Here is a 16649-nt window from a genome sequence, read left to right on the forward strand (position 1 = left end):
TGTTAGAACAATAGTTTATATGGAAGTCTCTTTGCAGAACTTAATTTAAAAAGGCTATTTTGTGTGACTGAGTACATTAAGGAAAATGTTTCTGCCAAGTTCAATTAGAAGTGAGCTATGACAATTACTTTGTAGCTTGTGATATCCAATTAAAAAAAAAGCTTATATATGTATGATTGTACATTATCTTCAAGTCCATCAACTCTGAATTCATCTGTAATGGGGCCATCCATCCCATACTGTTCCATTTTATAAAAAATGACCATCGTCCAATTTACCAAACGCTTTATTACAGTCTAAGTATACTTCATCCATAACATTCTCTTGGCCTACTAATTTAGTTATTTTGTCAAAAAATGTAATGAAATTTGTTTAGCACAACCTATTTTTAACAAATAATACAGGGTTCCAGTAATCACTCTGTTCCTTTCTACATGCTTGCAAAGTCACTACTTGATCTACCTTTCTTAGATTTTCCCAGATACTAAGATGTCAAGCTGATTGGGCTGTGTTCTGGGGAACTTTTTAAACTTTTCATAAAACTGAAACAACATTATCTTTTCCAGTTCTGAAATCACATCTGCCAGTTTCTTTAGCATCCTGGGATGTAATCCATCCAGGCTATTAGACTTGAATTTATTCAAAGCAGCTAGGTCTCTCACAAATTCCTGGCCTACTTTGACTGCGTGTCTCTTCTGCCCCAATTCTGAAGCTGAACTGTTTTTCTTTTTGTGAAAAGACAAATCCAAAATTAGAATTAAGCAGTTCAGCCTTCTCCAAACAGCGGACGGAACATTTCCCTCACATTCTTCCTGTTCTGCACATACCCCAATATGAGCATTTTTTTTTTTAAAAAAGGGCTTAATTGCAGGATTCAGTTAATTCTTAGCATTAGCCTTTCTAAAAGTTCTAATAGGTTTTAAGAGTTTGAATTATTTTCTCAGTTTTGGCTTTTTTTATGATCCCCCCTTTCCAAGTTTAAATCCCATGTTTTGTTTCCTTATTTCTCAGAAAACTCTTTATGCCACCATAATGGTCTCATTAGTTCTTTCCCATTTTTCTTTCTCTTTGGTATTGTTTGTGTTTGAGCCTTAATTACCTAATCTTTCAGAATTTCCCAACCATCTTGACTTGTTTTTCTCTTCAGGACTTCCACCAATGGAATCCTTCAATTTTTTTCTCCCTTAGAAAAAAATCCTGATGTACTATGGCTTTCATTTAATGACATCAACATTTTGCTATCTGAGGGGCTACTTCATCTGGCTCCATGATAGTCGCCTCTCTTCTGTGAAAGCTTACTACTATACTAACACTCACCACTGGATCTGTTGGATGAAAAATATTTAGCAACCGGTTACAAATTTTTCTGGGTAGAATGTGATCTTGAGTTCCATTGTTTCCTGGACGGATGCCACGCAAGGCCAAAAACACTGCTAATGGAGATCCCATACAGAAGAAATTGTCCACCTATGGAAACATTTCATTTAATATTAACAGGCAGAGTAATAGGCAGCTGGTCTAGCAAATAGCAAGAAACTTTGAGGTAAGGAAGAAGAGCTGTGATCTCATTGCCTTGAGAAACAATACAAATTGAGGAAAGCCACAGTTTAATAATGAATTAATAATCTTTTTGAGTTATAATAACCAAAGAAACCTATGTTATAAAAATACTACAGTGTGGTTTTGATTTCCCCCCGAGAACATTTCAATTACAAGAAGTATTGCAGGAAAGGTTGGGGAAACTTGGGTGCTTAAAAAGAACTGTTCAGAATATTCCCAAAGCAGAACAGAAATCTTCTTCTCTGTGACCATATGGGAAATTAAGGAGGTTGTGGCCACTACTTAACTGCAACTTAGGAAAGCTGCAGTATTTTTCCCCCAACAAAAACTTCAAGGAAGATATAGTGGTATGAGGGAAGGGCAATGGGAGACAGGGAGTTCAGCCACAGCTAGGGGGACAGTCAGATATGTTATATGCTTGCACGTGGGGCCCTAAACATGTTAAGGACCCCATTTCTTGATTATATTGAAAGTTACAGACATAACGTTTTGCAGCTGATAGACAGAAGCATACATTTATGTGTGGTGTTTGCACTTGGTTCTAACTGCTCTTATGATTGTTTACAGTCCAGAGCAGAGGTGGGTTGCTATCGGTTCGCACTGGTTTGGTCAAACCAGTAGTGGAAATTGGGACTGGAATGCCAAACCGGTAGGGACAGATGGCTGGCCATGCCTCCGAACTGGTTCCCTGGTCCCTGAACTGGTTCCCTAGAGCCAAGGTGGCGCAGTGGTTAAATGCAGCACTGCAGGCTACTGCTAGATCAGCAGTTCAGCGGTTCAAATCTCACCGGCTCAGGGTTGACTCAGCCTTCCATCCTTCCGAGGTGGGTAAAATGAGGACCCAGATTGTTGGGGGCAATATGCTGACTCTCTGTAAAACCGCTTAGAGAGGCCTGAAAGGCCTATGAAGCGGTATATAAGTCTACTGCTATTGGTCACCGCTGCCGTTTCTGGCTTGGTTTTTAATCATTTTTTCATGTTCTGCGCATGCGCAGAACAATTTACACTCAACTGCGCAGTAAGCAAGAAGCAAACCAGCAGCAACCCCGGCAGCAACCCACCCATGATCCAGAGTCACTTGTCTGAGAGGAGTGGCTATAGAAGCTGAATAAATAAACAAGTAAGAGCCAGCTTAATCTGCAACAGGAATGTGGGTGTGGCAAATATCCCAGAAGGGACCCTCCCTAATTTCTTAGGCTCTAAAGGCAACAGGAGAGAAATGTGCTTTCAGACTTGCAAGATTCTGTTGTTGTAATCTTACAATAAAGTAGAACTATGGCTCATCTGGGCGTGTTTCCTGTGGAGGTTACCATGCAAGGCTGCCAGAAGATGAACAACAAATATGTTTTAAAATGTTTAATATCCAACATCCTAGAGTGTATGTCAGGATACGGTGATGGGAGATCTTTTTAAAAAGTCCAATACCAAATATAATTATTGCACATTAATTTCTCATAAAATTAAGCTACAGTTATTAAGCTGTGTTCAATATCAGAGATGTGACTTCTTCAAAACAATCTGATCACAACTTGCAGATATATACTGTTTGGTTGACAGTAATAGATGCCAGCTTCCTATTATGCTCATATTCCTTTGTATAAACTGCATTTTTTTAAAAATGATTTTATAAAAAAAACATATGAACTGCTAGCTGGATTGAGATGACAAGGGAGAACAAAACTGGACAGGAAAAGGTAAATTCACAGTATTTTCGGTGATGTATCTTTTAATGTTGCAGAGACAGAAAACTCTTGAGGCAAAAATAGTATTCAAATTTGCACAACTTCTTTTCACTGTGAGTGCACAGATTGAAAACAATTCATGATGTACAGCCAAAACCATCTAAATGATGTTTGATAGCCTGACTCAGATCAACAGGCACCACACCCTGCACATCTTGATTATTTCCTCCTATCCTCTGTTATATAATAAGGAGAATAGTACTTTTTTTGTTTGAAAATAATCAATTTCCTGGTAATATTTGAATTAAAAAGTTTGTGTATAGAAAACATATTTGTAGATTTATCTAAGTTGAAAGTAGTATTGGTAAAAAAAAAAGAGTTGACCAGCTTGTTAAAAGTGACCTATCGGAAAGAAAAGACATTCCTTATCTATTCATACCTTGAATTTTAAGGCAGGTGTTTTGGCTACAGTTGATGTCTTTAGTCCATGCAATCTATCTTCTATCTCCCTCAGCCTAGGAGAAAATTAACACTGGCATGAACAATTTTAATTAGAACACGCAGTCCATTCTATTTAAATCTGTTATTTTTCACATATATGGCAACAATGGAAAAGAAGATATTTTACTTGGGAAAACAGTGGAGAGGGGGAAAAATCATCTTTTCCCCCATGGTCCATCTGGCCCTTCCCCTAGTTAAGAACTGAATGATCATTAAGAAATGTCCCTGACCTTCCTAAAAGGTCAGGGACATTTAGACTGAAGCCCACTAAGTGCTGCATGCATTATTACATTACCTCTGCTGATGAAGTCTAAAAATAAAAAAAAATCATTGATAGAAATGGCCTTCAATATTTATTTTACAAAGACACAGCTGAACTATGTATCAAACCTATCCTGTTTTCTCAAAATGGTGCTGAATCTACTCATGCATTTTCTTCATGCCAGGGATCTCTTTAGTAATTCCAAGGATATTTTCTTACTGTTTCTTGGTTAAGTAAAACTCTTCTAGTAAACGCTGCTCCTCATAGGTCATCCAGGTGTGCTCGAGAACATCATATTCCTTCTCAAGTAGCTGTTCATAGAGCCTGACTGGATTCCATCCTGTCATGATATCATACGCAATCACACATCCTAAGGAATGTGATACAATAGACACTTTCCCATCTTTTTCTGTAAATTCTGGATTCCGGGAACAGAAAAGTGTGTACAAACGATTCATCTCTTGCTGGAGGCCTTTTACCAGCTGTGTTAAAAGAGTGAGGAAAAGAAACACACACACAGAGAAGGGTTAAAAAACAATCATTTAAAAACTATTCTGCATATTGTTAGCTTCTGTATTTCTGCTTATATTTAAGTGCAAATTTTGTGACCAATTGAATAGGACAGAAAAACCAATGAAGAGCAATCAGTTAATGGAATAGTAGTTTTTAAATGTATCATTTAAGTAAACAAAGAGCCAAGTCTTTTAAAAAGCTAAAACAGAAAGATTCCTATTTTAATTGTCATGCTTGCAGCTCAGTTCCTCAAAATGTCAACTATTAAACAATATATATTAATCACAAGAAACCTGTCTCCAGGTAGAAGATACTGTACAGAGGCTATCGGTATTTAGACGATTAGCAAATTAGAGCAGATTGAAACAAAGTAATTTGTAACAAGAGGATTCAAATAAACACTGTGGAACATCTGCTTGGAGGCATGAAGTATCATTAAGGTTTTCTACTTTGATGCAATCAGATCAAGCAGCATAAATATGGAAAGGAATCTCTCGGGCAGCAGCTAAAGGATTGGGCTAGAAATTGGGATGCCATTTTAGTCCTCTCTTAGGAATGAAAGCTGGCTAAGTGACTATGGGACAGACACTTTCTATTTCAACACACCTCACAGGATTGTTGTTGGGAACATAGGGGGTAGCAACATTGAACTGATCCAAAATAAAGATGGGATAAACAGTTTATAAAGAGGTAAATAAGCCCCATTTCAGAAGGTCAGAACAATCAGCTCCTTTTATCTGTCATATTTATGATCTGTTTCTGTTGAGCAGTACAGTCCATTTGAAAAGACAGTAGCTATTTAATGCATAGGTTTCAAGCATAGGGGAAGGGGACCTGAAATACGATTTGTGATATGAGATAAAACAAATACTCTGGCAATGAAAACAGAGAAAACTTATAAAATGAGAAAAGGGTACTAGTCACTTTTTGTAGTATACTGTAGTATACCTAATTTGTTAAAGTCAATATTGAAGTATCTAAGTACTTGGTATATAAGAAGAATCTGATAGTTTAGATGCCAGCTTTTGATCCTGTCCCTGCTATGGAAATTTCTTATTACAATGTTAGCCTGACCCTTTCTAACTATGTAAACTTCAGATGTGTGGCAGAGTTTTTGCTTTCAGACTGTATTGTACAGTGGTGGGTTCCGGATCCCGTTGCAACCGGTACGGTGCAATGGGGCCGGACGTCCATCACATGCACGAGCGCATGTGTACTTACTGCCTGCGACGCTCCGTAATGCTCCAGCTACTCAACGGAGCATCACGCAGGCACCGTATGCTCCATGCATGTACATGGAAGCCCCAATTGGCTCAAATACAGGTAAGGAGGGCAGGTGGGTGGGCCCTCCAAAGCACCGTATCGGAACGGTGCTCCCAACAGGCACCAGTATGCCCGTACCGGGGCGTACCAGTCGTATCCCACCACTGCTATCGTACCATTTAAATACCGTTTTCCTTTTTCCTAGCAAGTTCTTGACCACAAAAAATTCTACACCTCTTCATTGTGTGAATATTTATTCTGTTTATCATACTCTATTTGTCAGGGAAGAATATACCAGATCCTAAAATCCATTGTTTGTTAATTCTTCAAAAATAGTTTCCTCTTTTTAAATTTTAAAATGTCTACTAGGACTGTAATATCGGACTGATTCCCCCCCCCTCCTTTATGTAACTTACAAAGCACATTTCTTTCTGACTCCTACAGTCAAATTTCTCACCCCAGTTGCTGGATGACCTTCTTAAACCATGTAACATTTTTGAATTATTTAGGAAAATCTCGAAAGAGATTGTTACCCTCTCATCCAATGCATGATGTTGAGGGGGGATTTTTCTCCTCATAGAAATGTCTCCTACTTCTTCATTGCTGTTCTTTGCTACAGCTAACAATTGATTCTTTGTATGATAAATCGTGTGATCTCATTATTTGCAAACTGTTCCTTAGTCCACTTCTTAGTCCATGCCTACTAATTAAGTAAGCAATCCAATACACTCAAACAGCAAAGGAACTATTGTGCTTATACTGAAAGAAAATTATCAGTGAGAATTCTATTAGAAAAACCATGGAATTATTTTTGTAAAAGATAATTAAAGTTGGGTTTAATTCATATTCAGTCATCAAAACATACAAAAACTCCTGCTGAATCTGGCTATAAAGCCCAACATATTTAGCTCTCTATTCAAACAATAGCCAGGCAAGTAACCTTAAAGTACAGTGTGAAGGCAAGAAACATTTCCACTAATGCTTCTTGTTTAACACTATTTCTTGCCACTTCTAATCTTGGTATAATATAGCTACTGATAGATTTATTTGTTATGGATCCTAAATCCCCTCCAAGTCAAACTGGTTATCATTACTGCATCTGTGATACTTAATTCTATAATTTCATGCCATACTGGGTATCTTCAGCCATTTTGAGGTGGAAACAGGAACGACCATCATTCCAGCATCTACCACTGATAGTACACTACTAACACCTACCATTGATAGACAACCACTTCTACTGCAGATCTCTGATGTTAGACGGGTTTCCAGAATGTTAACATCTGGAAGGCAGCTGGGCCTTATGGAATCATGGGATGAGTTATTAGGGACTGCGCTGCAGAGCTAACCAGAGTGTTCACGGATATTTTCAATCTATCCTTGTTGCAGTGCTCTATCCCTACCTGCCTGAAGACAACCATTATAGTGCCAGTCCCTAAGCAGACAGTAGTGGTATCTCTTAATGATTATAGACCAATAGCTTTAACATCTGTTGTCATGAAATGTTTTGAGAGACTGGTGTTGAACTATATTAAGCCTAGTCTTCCATCTACTTTGGACCCATACCAATTTGCATATAGGAGAAATAGATCAACTGATGATGCTATGTCTATTGTTGTCCATACTGTATTAAATCATTTGAAACAACAGGGAACATATGTAAGGTTGCTTTTTGTGGATTATAGCTCTGCCTTTAACACCATTCTACACAATATGTCCAATTTGGGTATAAATCAGAGGATTTGTTTGTGGATAAAGGATTTTCTGACAGATAGGCCACAGTCAGTAAGGATGGGATCTCACCATTCTTCTACTCTGATATTAAGCACGGGAACCCCACAGGATTGTGTGCTAAGCTCCTTCCTTTATTCTTTGTACACACGACTGTATCCCATTGTATAATACCAATGCAATTATTAAATTTGTGGATGACATGACAGTGGTGGGGCTCATTAATAAGAACAATGAGTCTGCTTATAGGAAGGAAGTATAAGGGCTGACACTGTAGTGTAAAGAAAATAATCTTACACTTAACACCAAAAAAACCTAAAGAACTTATAATTGACTCCAGGAGGAAGAGAGATGTACATTTACCATTGTACATAAATGGCGAGGAGGTGGAGAGGGTTGATAGTTTTAAATTTCTGGACATTTATATCTCAGAGGACCTCTCATGGACCATGAATGCTAACATTCTTGTGAAGGCGGCACAGAAGAGGCTGTACTTCCTGAGAATGCTAAGGAAGATAAATGTATCTCGGCATCTACTTTTGTCCTACTATCGCAGCACTATTTAGAGTGTCCTGACATACGGCATTCTTGCATGGTATGGGAGCAGCTCTGCAGCAGACAAAAAAGCTCTACAGAGAATCATTAAAACTACCCAGAATATCACCGGGCTCAAGGTACCAGTCCTGGATGACATCTTCACATCTTGCTGTTTGAAGAAGTTGCATAACATTTTCAGAGACTCTTCCCATCCTGCTTACAATCTTTTTAGACTGTTGCCTTCTGGCAGAAGATACAGAACAATTAAAACTAGAATCACACGTCTTCTGAATAGTTTTATCCCAGAGCTATAATTGCACTCAACAATGAACTAAAGGGTCACCATGAGCGAGCTATTGGACAGCACTACTTGGTCTATTGTATGGATGTTTGGGGTGGTTTAGGGGTGGGGATTTTTGGATGGGGGGGGTGTTTGGGGATTGTTATGTGTGTTGGGCCTGGTCTCTGGGTATTATGTGAATTTCGCTGTATGCGTAAACTGTGTATATACGTACAATGACAATAAAGTAAAGTAAAGTAAAACTACATCTGCAACAGCACAACAGCCTAAGGCAAATGAATTTTCAGCCTCATCTAGCTCACAAGGTCACTGCAAATAAAACATGTTGGACATGTTTTGGACAGTTATATATTTGTCATGGACAGTTATATATTTGCTAACCCGTGTAGCCATCACATTATAAGAAGGGACTTTAAAAATTTACCACCAATAACCATGATTAATTGCACATTCCCTCAGTGCTGACAGAAGAAAGTGAGGAGATTTATTTAATGGATCCACCCCCACAAATTACATGTGCTCTGAATCAAGTCTGTACTGGGCTGCTCAACTGCTGTCATTGCACAGCTGGACTGTAGACACTCAAAGAGGAGGTTGATATAGTTAACTATTATTACATCCCACTATCACAACATAACTTACTATACTTCTCTCTTGCCTTTTGGTTGGTAAATGAGGGATTATGATCACAGCATCAATTGGGATGTTGGAAATAATTTGATGCCCATGATTTGCTAAAGCCTAACTTGTAAGGTTAGATTTTAGCAAATCATGGGCATCAAATTATTTCCAACATCCCAACTGATGCTGTGATTGTATCTTTTTGCACACTATGTCTGAAAAAGATACTGACCTTACTCTATCACTCAGTGTGTGATTTGACTGTAGGACTTCCAACTGCAGAGTCCTAGCATGCAGGAAGTATCAGTTTATTACTTTGTGTCTATACAATAGAACTTCATACACTCTTCCTTAAGATAACAGAGAAACCGAAGTTTGCTTAACTGAAAAGCTGCTGGGCCATTTTTTCTCCACACTTCAAAAAACAACAACAACCACTTAACAATAAACATACCTCATCTCTATAGAGGGGACTTGTGTAATACATTATGTCCATTGCACTGCTGTTAAGCAAATCCCTTAGTCCACGAACTTTATCTGGAGTAATTGAGTCAACAGTGTCTAAAATGAAAAAAAGGAGATCAAGGTGTGATAAAATCTTAAATGGTTCAAAATCAACAATTCAAAACATCTAAATCCATAACTATGGAAACTGCTCAAGTGCTGTGATAATGTGCTTGTTCATCACTACCAGTGTTTTCCTTCTATATCAGTTTAGGCATCTGAAGGATGTTTGGGATTAAATTTAGAGCCAACAGACCTAACAAGCCTAAATTAAAATGGGCAGATGGTATCCAGAAACATTTACAATATGGATGGGTTTCTTGCTAGATAACTGAACAAGTGAAACTCAATGCTAGAGAAAATATAAAAAATGCCACTTTCCAAGTATTACCAAGATTATCAGATTTTTTTAAAAGAGAAAGAGATACCTCCATCAAGTGTAAGTTTAGATCGCCATTCTACTGGCAAGAATTCAACATGTGTTGCAAGGTTGCTAAAATATTTGTCTTCAATTTTCCTTGCAGTTTCCCGCATCCTAGAATATAAAACAAAACAAAAACAAATGTTAGACTGAAAAATAAGAGTACTTCTAATAAATAACAATAATCTCCAAAGCAGACGCTTATAGGAAATGATCTTGCCCAAAGTTATCCAACAAAGGATATTCTTGGGATCTACCGTATTTTCACCCATATAACCCGCCCACGCAAATAACCCGCCCACGCGAATAACCCGCGGGTTTTCGGGATCGCGTAAAATATTTTCCGTATACCCCGCCCACGCATATAACCCGCGACGAGTAAGAGAGAAGGGAAACAGCTGAGATGGGGGGGGGAAGAAACGGAGAAAGAAGCCTGCGCAAGCTGGGGAAGAGGAAAGGAACGGAGGAGAAGGAAACAGCTGAGATCGGGGTGGGGGAAGAAACGGAGAAAGAAGCCTGCGCAAGCTGGGGAAGAGGAAAGGAACGGAGGAGAAGGAAACAGCTGAGATCGGGGTGGGGGAAGAAACGGAGAAAGAAGCCTGTGCAAGCTGGGGAAGAGGAAAAGAACGGAGGAGAAGGAAACAGCTGAGATCGGGGTGGGGGAAGAAACGGAGAAAGAAGCCTGTGCAAGCCTCCGATCGTGTAAAATATTTTCCGTATACCCCGCCCACGCATATAACCCGCAGGGGGCGCTGTGCATGTAAAAAACCGCATATAACCCGCGGGTTATATGGGTGAAAATACGGTAGTTATCTTAAGAACCACCTTTCTCCTATTGTTTCTGCTTGACCAGAAAGAACTGGATATGCTCCAGGTCCCATATATAAAGCTCTACCATCTTGCAGAACCCAAGAGATGCACCTTCTTTGTAGCTCCACCTCTCCTGTGGAATGGAAATCTTCCTGAGATCTGCATAGCCCTAAGCCTGTTGTGTTTTCGCAAATCTGCAAAAATCTGGCTTTTTCAACAGGTCCTGGGATAAGGCGAGGTCATTTGTTCTATGATAGCACATTCTGGTATTCAATTATGATTTTGTTTCATTCTCTGGTGACTTGTATTTATTACTGTTTGCTTTTTTAATTTTTATGCCACTATTTTTAATCCTCATATTGTACAACCTGTGACCCACTGGGTCATTGTTTCAGTGACATTTTGTTACCTAAAGAGGGAAACAGAATGACTATGAGTGGGCAAAAATGTTGTGGGGCAAGAGCTCCTTCCTCCCTCCCTTCCCTTCCCTTCCCTCTCCTCTCAAATCTCTTATCAAAGTCTGATTATCAATTTCACTTCTGAGAAGCAAAGATTTCTGTAGTCTCCAAAGTCTAGATCAGAGCAAAACACTGGGCAACTTTCTAAGTACCATTTAAAATCTCCATCACGTTTATCTGATAAATGAAAACAATCAGTATTGTAAAAACTTCTAATATAAACTGCAAGACACTGCAATTTAAAATCAGTACAAAAACAGATTTTGTAGCCTAATTAAAAAGCATATACAACTCCTTAAACAGCTCTTAAGTATATTAAAACAAAATTAACTTATTTATATTTTGTAGCATTCTTCTGATCTACTGATGTACATACAGGTTGAAAAAAAGAAATGAAGCACTTACATGGCAGTATTCCTTATAATCCTTCCTTGCTCTATTTTCTGTCCAATGCCATGCACAACAAACACAATGTGAGTTGTTGGAGAAGGCTTGTCTTCTAATGTAGCTTCTTCAACATAGCCTCTATGAAGTCTTGTCCCACTACTTGAAGCTGCAGAATGAAATTGGCATCACTTAATTCTACCTGGAAAAGGCAATTACTTTGTGCAAAACCATCTTTTAAGTGCCCAAGCATAAAAGTTTATTTAAAGTTTTTTTTTCTTCATTTGCTTTAAATACAATATAATGTATACTGAAAAACACATATACACAAGATGTATATGTATACTGCAGAAAGAAGGGCTTATATTTTGAGTAGATTTAGTAGCAAGATTAATTTTAACCCTGCAATGTTACTACTTCAATAGCAGATATTCGTAGGTATTGAACAACTGATGTTTATATGTATAATACACAACATCAGAAATCCGTATGTAATGAAATACTGAGGTTATTGTTTTATTAAGATTGAGGGAATCCAAGTTTAAACCACAAACTGATTAGATAACTTTATGCCAGTTGTTTCATTTCTGCCTATTCTACTTAAAGAGTTTTGTGAAGATAAAATGAAGGGAAAAGTAATGCAAGCCTTTGGATTACAAAAGAAAAGAAATATAACTGCTATGAATGAGTAATATAAGATATCAAAATACTGTATGTTTCTTTATCTTAGATTTGGGCTAGCCAAAATATCTTGGGGAGGTCAGCTATGTTATGGTTGAAAACTATCCCTTTATCACAAACAATTGGTGATAACTCCTACCCTAATTTTATAGTTCCTTTCTGAGTAGCACTGGTCATTATTAAGTACATTTCAGAAAAATAAACCAGATCAGTTTTCACATTTTTCACAGAAACATACAATATATTCAGCAAGGATGTTTTGATAATGCACACAAAACTCCAATTAGTTTTACCTTTAGAAAAACCTAGCTTCTGAGAGACTGTTCTTGCAATTTTTGAAGTTGTTGCATCACTATACAGATAGACCTCTTCGACACTGTGCCAATCCACATGGTTGCGACTCAGCTTCAAACTATTAACAGCTGTAGCAAAAAAAGGGGGGTTAATTATTAAAATAAAATAAAACAGGAACCACAACTCTTCCAGAACTAGGGATAGCAAAAAACAGGGAGAAGGAAACACAAAAACAAGGATATTGATATTACATATTAGCATGTTACCCAAATATCAAATTGGGAATAATGAAAACACATTTGCAACCAGTAATGTTTTAAAAAGGCAACTAGGTCCAATAAGATTGACTCATTTTTTTCTAACAGCTCAAAAACATGTGGAAATTTCTTTGTTGAATATAGTTAAAGAATTTTTGTCCCTATAAACTCTCAACTCCATTTTCACCACTTATTTCACTGCTTTTGTTTAAGTATTGTAATTTTACTATGCTTATTTTGATTTTAATAATTTTTTATGAGTTAGCATGATGTACTTCCAACTATGTAATTTTCATCTGAACAGATAAATGAAGAGTGTAAATGAGATTATTCAGTTCACATAAAAATATTCAGCACTTAATATTGTACCCTGCATTTATTATTTAAAATAGGGAATGTTTTGTCCAATGTTTGGTTCCTCTGCTGTTTCCTAAATAAGTGTCAGCTGCCTGCAGTTCTCGAAAGTCTAATGCCATCATCTAGGAGTTTAAAATATTTAGGCACTACTAAAGATTCCCATGATAGAACAAGACAAACAAGATGACACATCTGTTGAAGAGACAAGTTATTCACATGAATGGTTTTTGGAGCAAAAGAAAATTGTGCTTGAAAAGGTACACATTCTTTAGCCACTGTCATATGTATGCTGCTCGATGATAAACATAAGAGAATACATTATGGTATGGTAAATTAAATGTTACATAAAAAGCAGTCTGAATCCCACCTATTTCATTTTTTATTTTTTCTAAAGAGTAGAAGATTTGGGAGGAGAATATAAGAAGCATTTCGCTGCTGTTAGAAATTTCTAACTTCTACATCCAATTGCTATTGGATCATTTTTGAAAAATGCACTTCTTCCTTAAGTACATTTAGCCTACCTTAAAAATCTTAAGAGATTAAATGTCATGAGTTAAACATTCTAATTTCACTAAGATCAACCAAGGGTTTCCACAGAGATGTGGAATTACCCTACAGATCATTAACTCATCAACTCTGACCTTGAGATGTACAAATAAATGCAGGATATATACATATAGATGCATACATATATAAATTTTGTTGATCAACAATAAGATGATTAAGTCCACACCTTGACATTATTTTCAGAAATTCTTTTTGAGGCCAACTATGCATGTTGAGCACAGTTCTGATTTTCTTTTATTGTTAAAATAGGTGTAAATAATCAGAAAGCTGCCAAGGAAAGTATGCAAGAATGCCCATTGTTGGAACAAGCCTGAACAGTCATGACTCTTCCCAATGTTATTTTATTGGATCTGTAATAAACATGAAGACTGACATGGTGAAAAAATAGGAAAAATATTACTTTACTATTTTCCTCATGCTTTATTCCTTTCTGAGAATGAGAGCACTGTTTTTATTCAGTGACAGGGTTGACAAAACGTCTTATGACAAAGATGCAAATGAGCAAAGAAGAGCAATGAACTTATTTCTGTGATACCTAGGGGGAAAAAAATTGGCCCAATATCCATTTCTCTTCCTCCTCACTTTTTAAATCTCTTACATTAATCCACTTCAACATTTTGTAAAATAATTAGGTTTGTCAGGTTTAATCAAAGCAATTTATTATCCAGTTAGTTTTATAGCTGAACAGCCATTTAACTATATCAATATTCAGTAAACAACTATTAAACAAATCATTATCTGGACAGGATTTATAAAAACCTTGCCTTTTTTTTGAAAGTGGAGGGTATTCCATGGCCAATTTTTATGTTAAATAAATAATGTACAAAATATTTTAGAATTTTAATTAATTGTTAGTATACTTTGTCAGAGCACTGGCAGCTTCTACTTTTCTTTGTAAGAAGCAAAGTACAGATGGTCTCATTAAGATCCACAATGTCTCCTTATTGTTTTGTTTTGGAATCAGGAAATATTAAAATTGTGCAGAGGGGAAAGCATTTGGTTATCTAAACGCTCTACAGTGCTATCTACAGTGTAAAGCTTCCTACACAAGGAGAAGACAAGAACACAAATCTGTAATTTACTGTACCTTCAGACCACTTGCGTTTAACCCCTGTTGCCTCTGCATTCTCCTTATATCCTCTCCATTTGAACAGAGAATGGAGGGAGAAGGTAGGTAGATAGTTGACAACTAAAAGTAAAAAAACCGAACTTCAAAGTGAACTTTTGAGAAGGTTCATAATTGGGTTTGATAGGGAACTATTCTAAAAACTAATGAACACAGAAAACAGAATAAAAATACTATGGATAAATACTAGCAAAACAGAAAAAACACTGATTTAATGGGGAACCAATTAAATATGTCAATGAAGATAACAATAACGTTCCTTACTTGCTCCTTTGATACAAGTAAGATTCTGTTTAAAGAGCAGAAAAACAACATATATGCAATGTAAAAATGAATGGGTTCATCCATCACCTGTGAATTCATAGATAAATCAGTCAGCAATTTTACTGGGATTATAAAGCACAACTCTGTAACATAGGCTCAGGATATTAGGCAGCCTAAAGAGATGGCTAAAAACAAGGGAAAAGACCACCGGTAACTTTCCAACTCTTGAAAGAAAGACAGGAAATTCCCAACATGCATTATCTATTAACAAGACTTCCATTCCTGAACAGCACTGGAGTTTCCCTGTGGTGGTAAATGCACATCCACTGTGATGCTTTCAATACTCATTTTAAGCTTCCAAGCTATTCAATGAGAATATTGAAAAAAGTGAAACCCCTGAAGATTACTGTGCTGTAGTTTGATGGACTTACCTTACCCCCACAGGTAGATGCCAGTGCTGTTCAGTGTAGGAAGGGACATCACAAGGTGAATGAATGCTGAGGTATCTCACAAGTAGCAAGTTAGGAATGAAGAGGAAGTTGCTGTGCCCCACCTAAGAAACAGGAGAACAATAAGCACCACCAAGGTCAGCTGGCATTCAAACAGGGAGTCAAGCTCACTTGAAAGACAAAATGTGACAATTTAAAAAACTGAGCATCAGTTTGGAAGTCTCTGTTTGAACCCAAAACAAAAACAAAACCTCAAATAGGTTACTGAGAATTTAATGTGGTGGTGCATTTCCTGGACCCAACTAATCTAATTAAGAAAACATAAATTAAGATATGGGATAATGTTGTCCAAATCCCTGAAAGATCAGAGAAGACGGTAATTGCAACTAATTAATACCACCAAAAGAAAGATTTCTATAAACCAGTGACTCCCTCCTATCAGAGTGCTCAGTAATCATTTTCATAATATCCAAATTGCATTATACAATGTAATTTAACCACTAATGTAGATCCAAAGCTCTCCTTAGAGAGAAATGCTCATTGTAAGGCATTTATTCTATCTTAATTCCTTCCAATCAACAACTACTGATGTTATATTATTGTGTACATTTTTTTCATTTGTTGTGTTTGACATGACAGAGAATTCTGTGTGAAAGATTATCCTTTAAACAGGGAAGGTGGCATATAAAAGTCCTTGTAGAAGTTTCTGCTCTAGGCGCAGAATAATAATTAATGAAGAAATAAAGGGGAAGAATTAGAGTGATAAATCTCAGAAGTTCTAGGATAAGATGTTATTGTTAACCTTGAATACTGATTTCCTACCTATTTAACTATGCAATCAATCATGCTGTAAAATCTCTGGTAGTTTACCAACTTCCCCATTGTTCAAAGTCTGAAAAGATAGCCAAGAAATTAGCAAGGCAATTGGAAACTGGAGGGTGAATTGTGCAAAATGTAGAATATCATGGGTTGTATAGAAGACTAATTTTCCATCTCATTATAGAATCTAGGAGCATACACTGAGGAAACATGTTTTTTTTAAAGTATATTTTCTCTGTGTTTCTTCTCAGTCTAGACAGCAATGATCCTGCATTTTTCATCTAATA

The 16649-nt window shown here is 37.0% G+C and overlaps 1 protein-coding gene across 2 annotated transcripts in view; it reads right to left on the reverse strand.

Moving 5' to 3' along the window:
• Nucleotides 1-16649, reverse strand: part of DDHD1 (DDHD domain containing 1) — a 42387-nt gene that overhangs the window by 5477 nt on the left and 20261 nt on the right. Inside the window, exons 3-10 of one of the 2 annotated variants that reach the window (XM_032236667.1) lie at nt 14792-14893; nt 12523-12651; nt 11570-11717; nt 9904-10010; nt 9426-9532; nt 4225-4487; nt 3682-3757; nt 1318-1467 (exon numbers count right to left, since the gene is read on the reverse strand). In XM_032236667.1, the coding sequence (XP_032092558.1) occupies nt 1318-1467; nt 3682-3757; nt 4225-4487; nt 9426-9532; nt 9904-10010; nt 11570-11717; nt 12523-12651; nt 14792-14893 (1082 nt within the window). The remainder of the gene's footprint in view (nt 1-1317; nt 1468-3681; nt 3758-4224; nt 4488-9425; nt 9533-9903; nt 10011-11569; nt 11718-12522; nt 12652-14791; nt 14894-16649) is intronic. The other variant, XM_032236676.1, reaches the window with a different exon arrangement.

Source organism: Thamnophis elegans, chromosome 1 (genome assembly GCF_009769535.1).
Source record: "Thamnophis elegans isolate rThaEle1 chromosome 1, rThaEle1.pri, whole genome shotgun sequence".
NCBI lineage: Eukaryota > Metazoa > Chordata > Lepidosauria > Squamata > Colubridae > Thamnophis > Thamnophis elegans.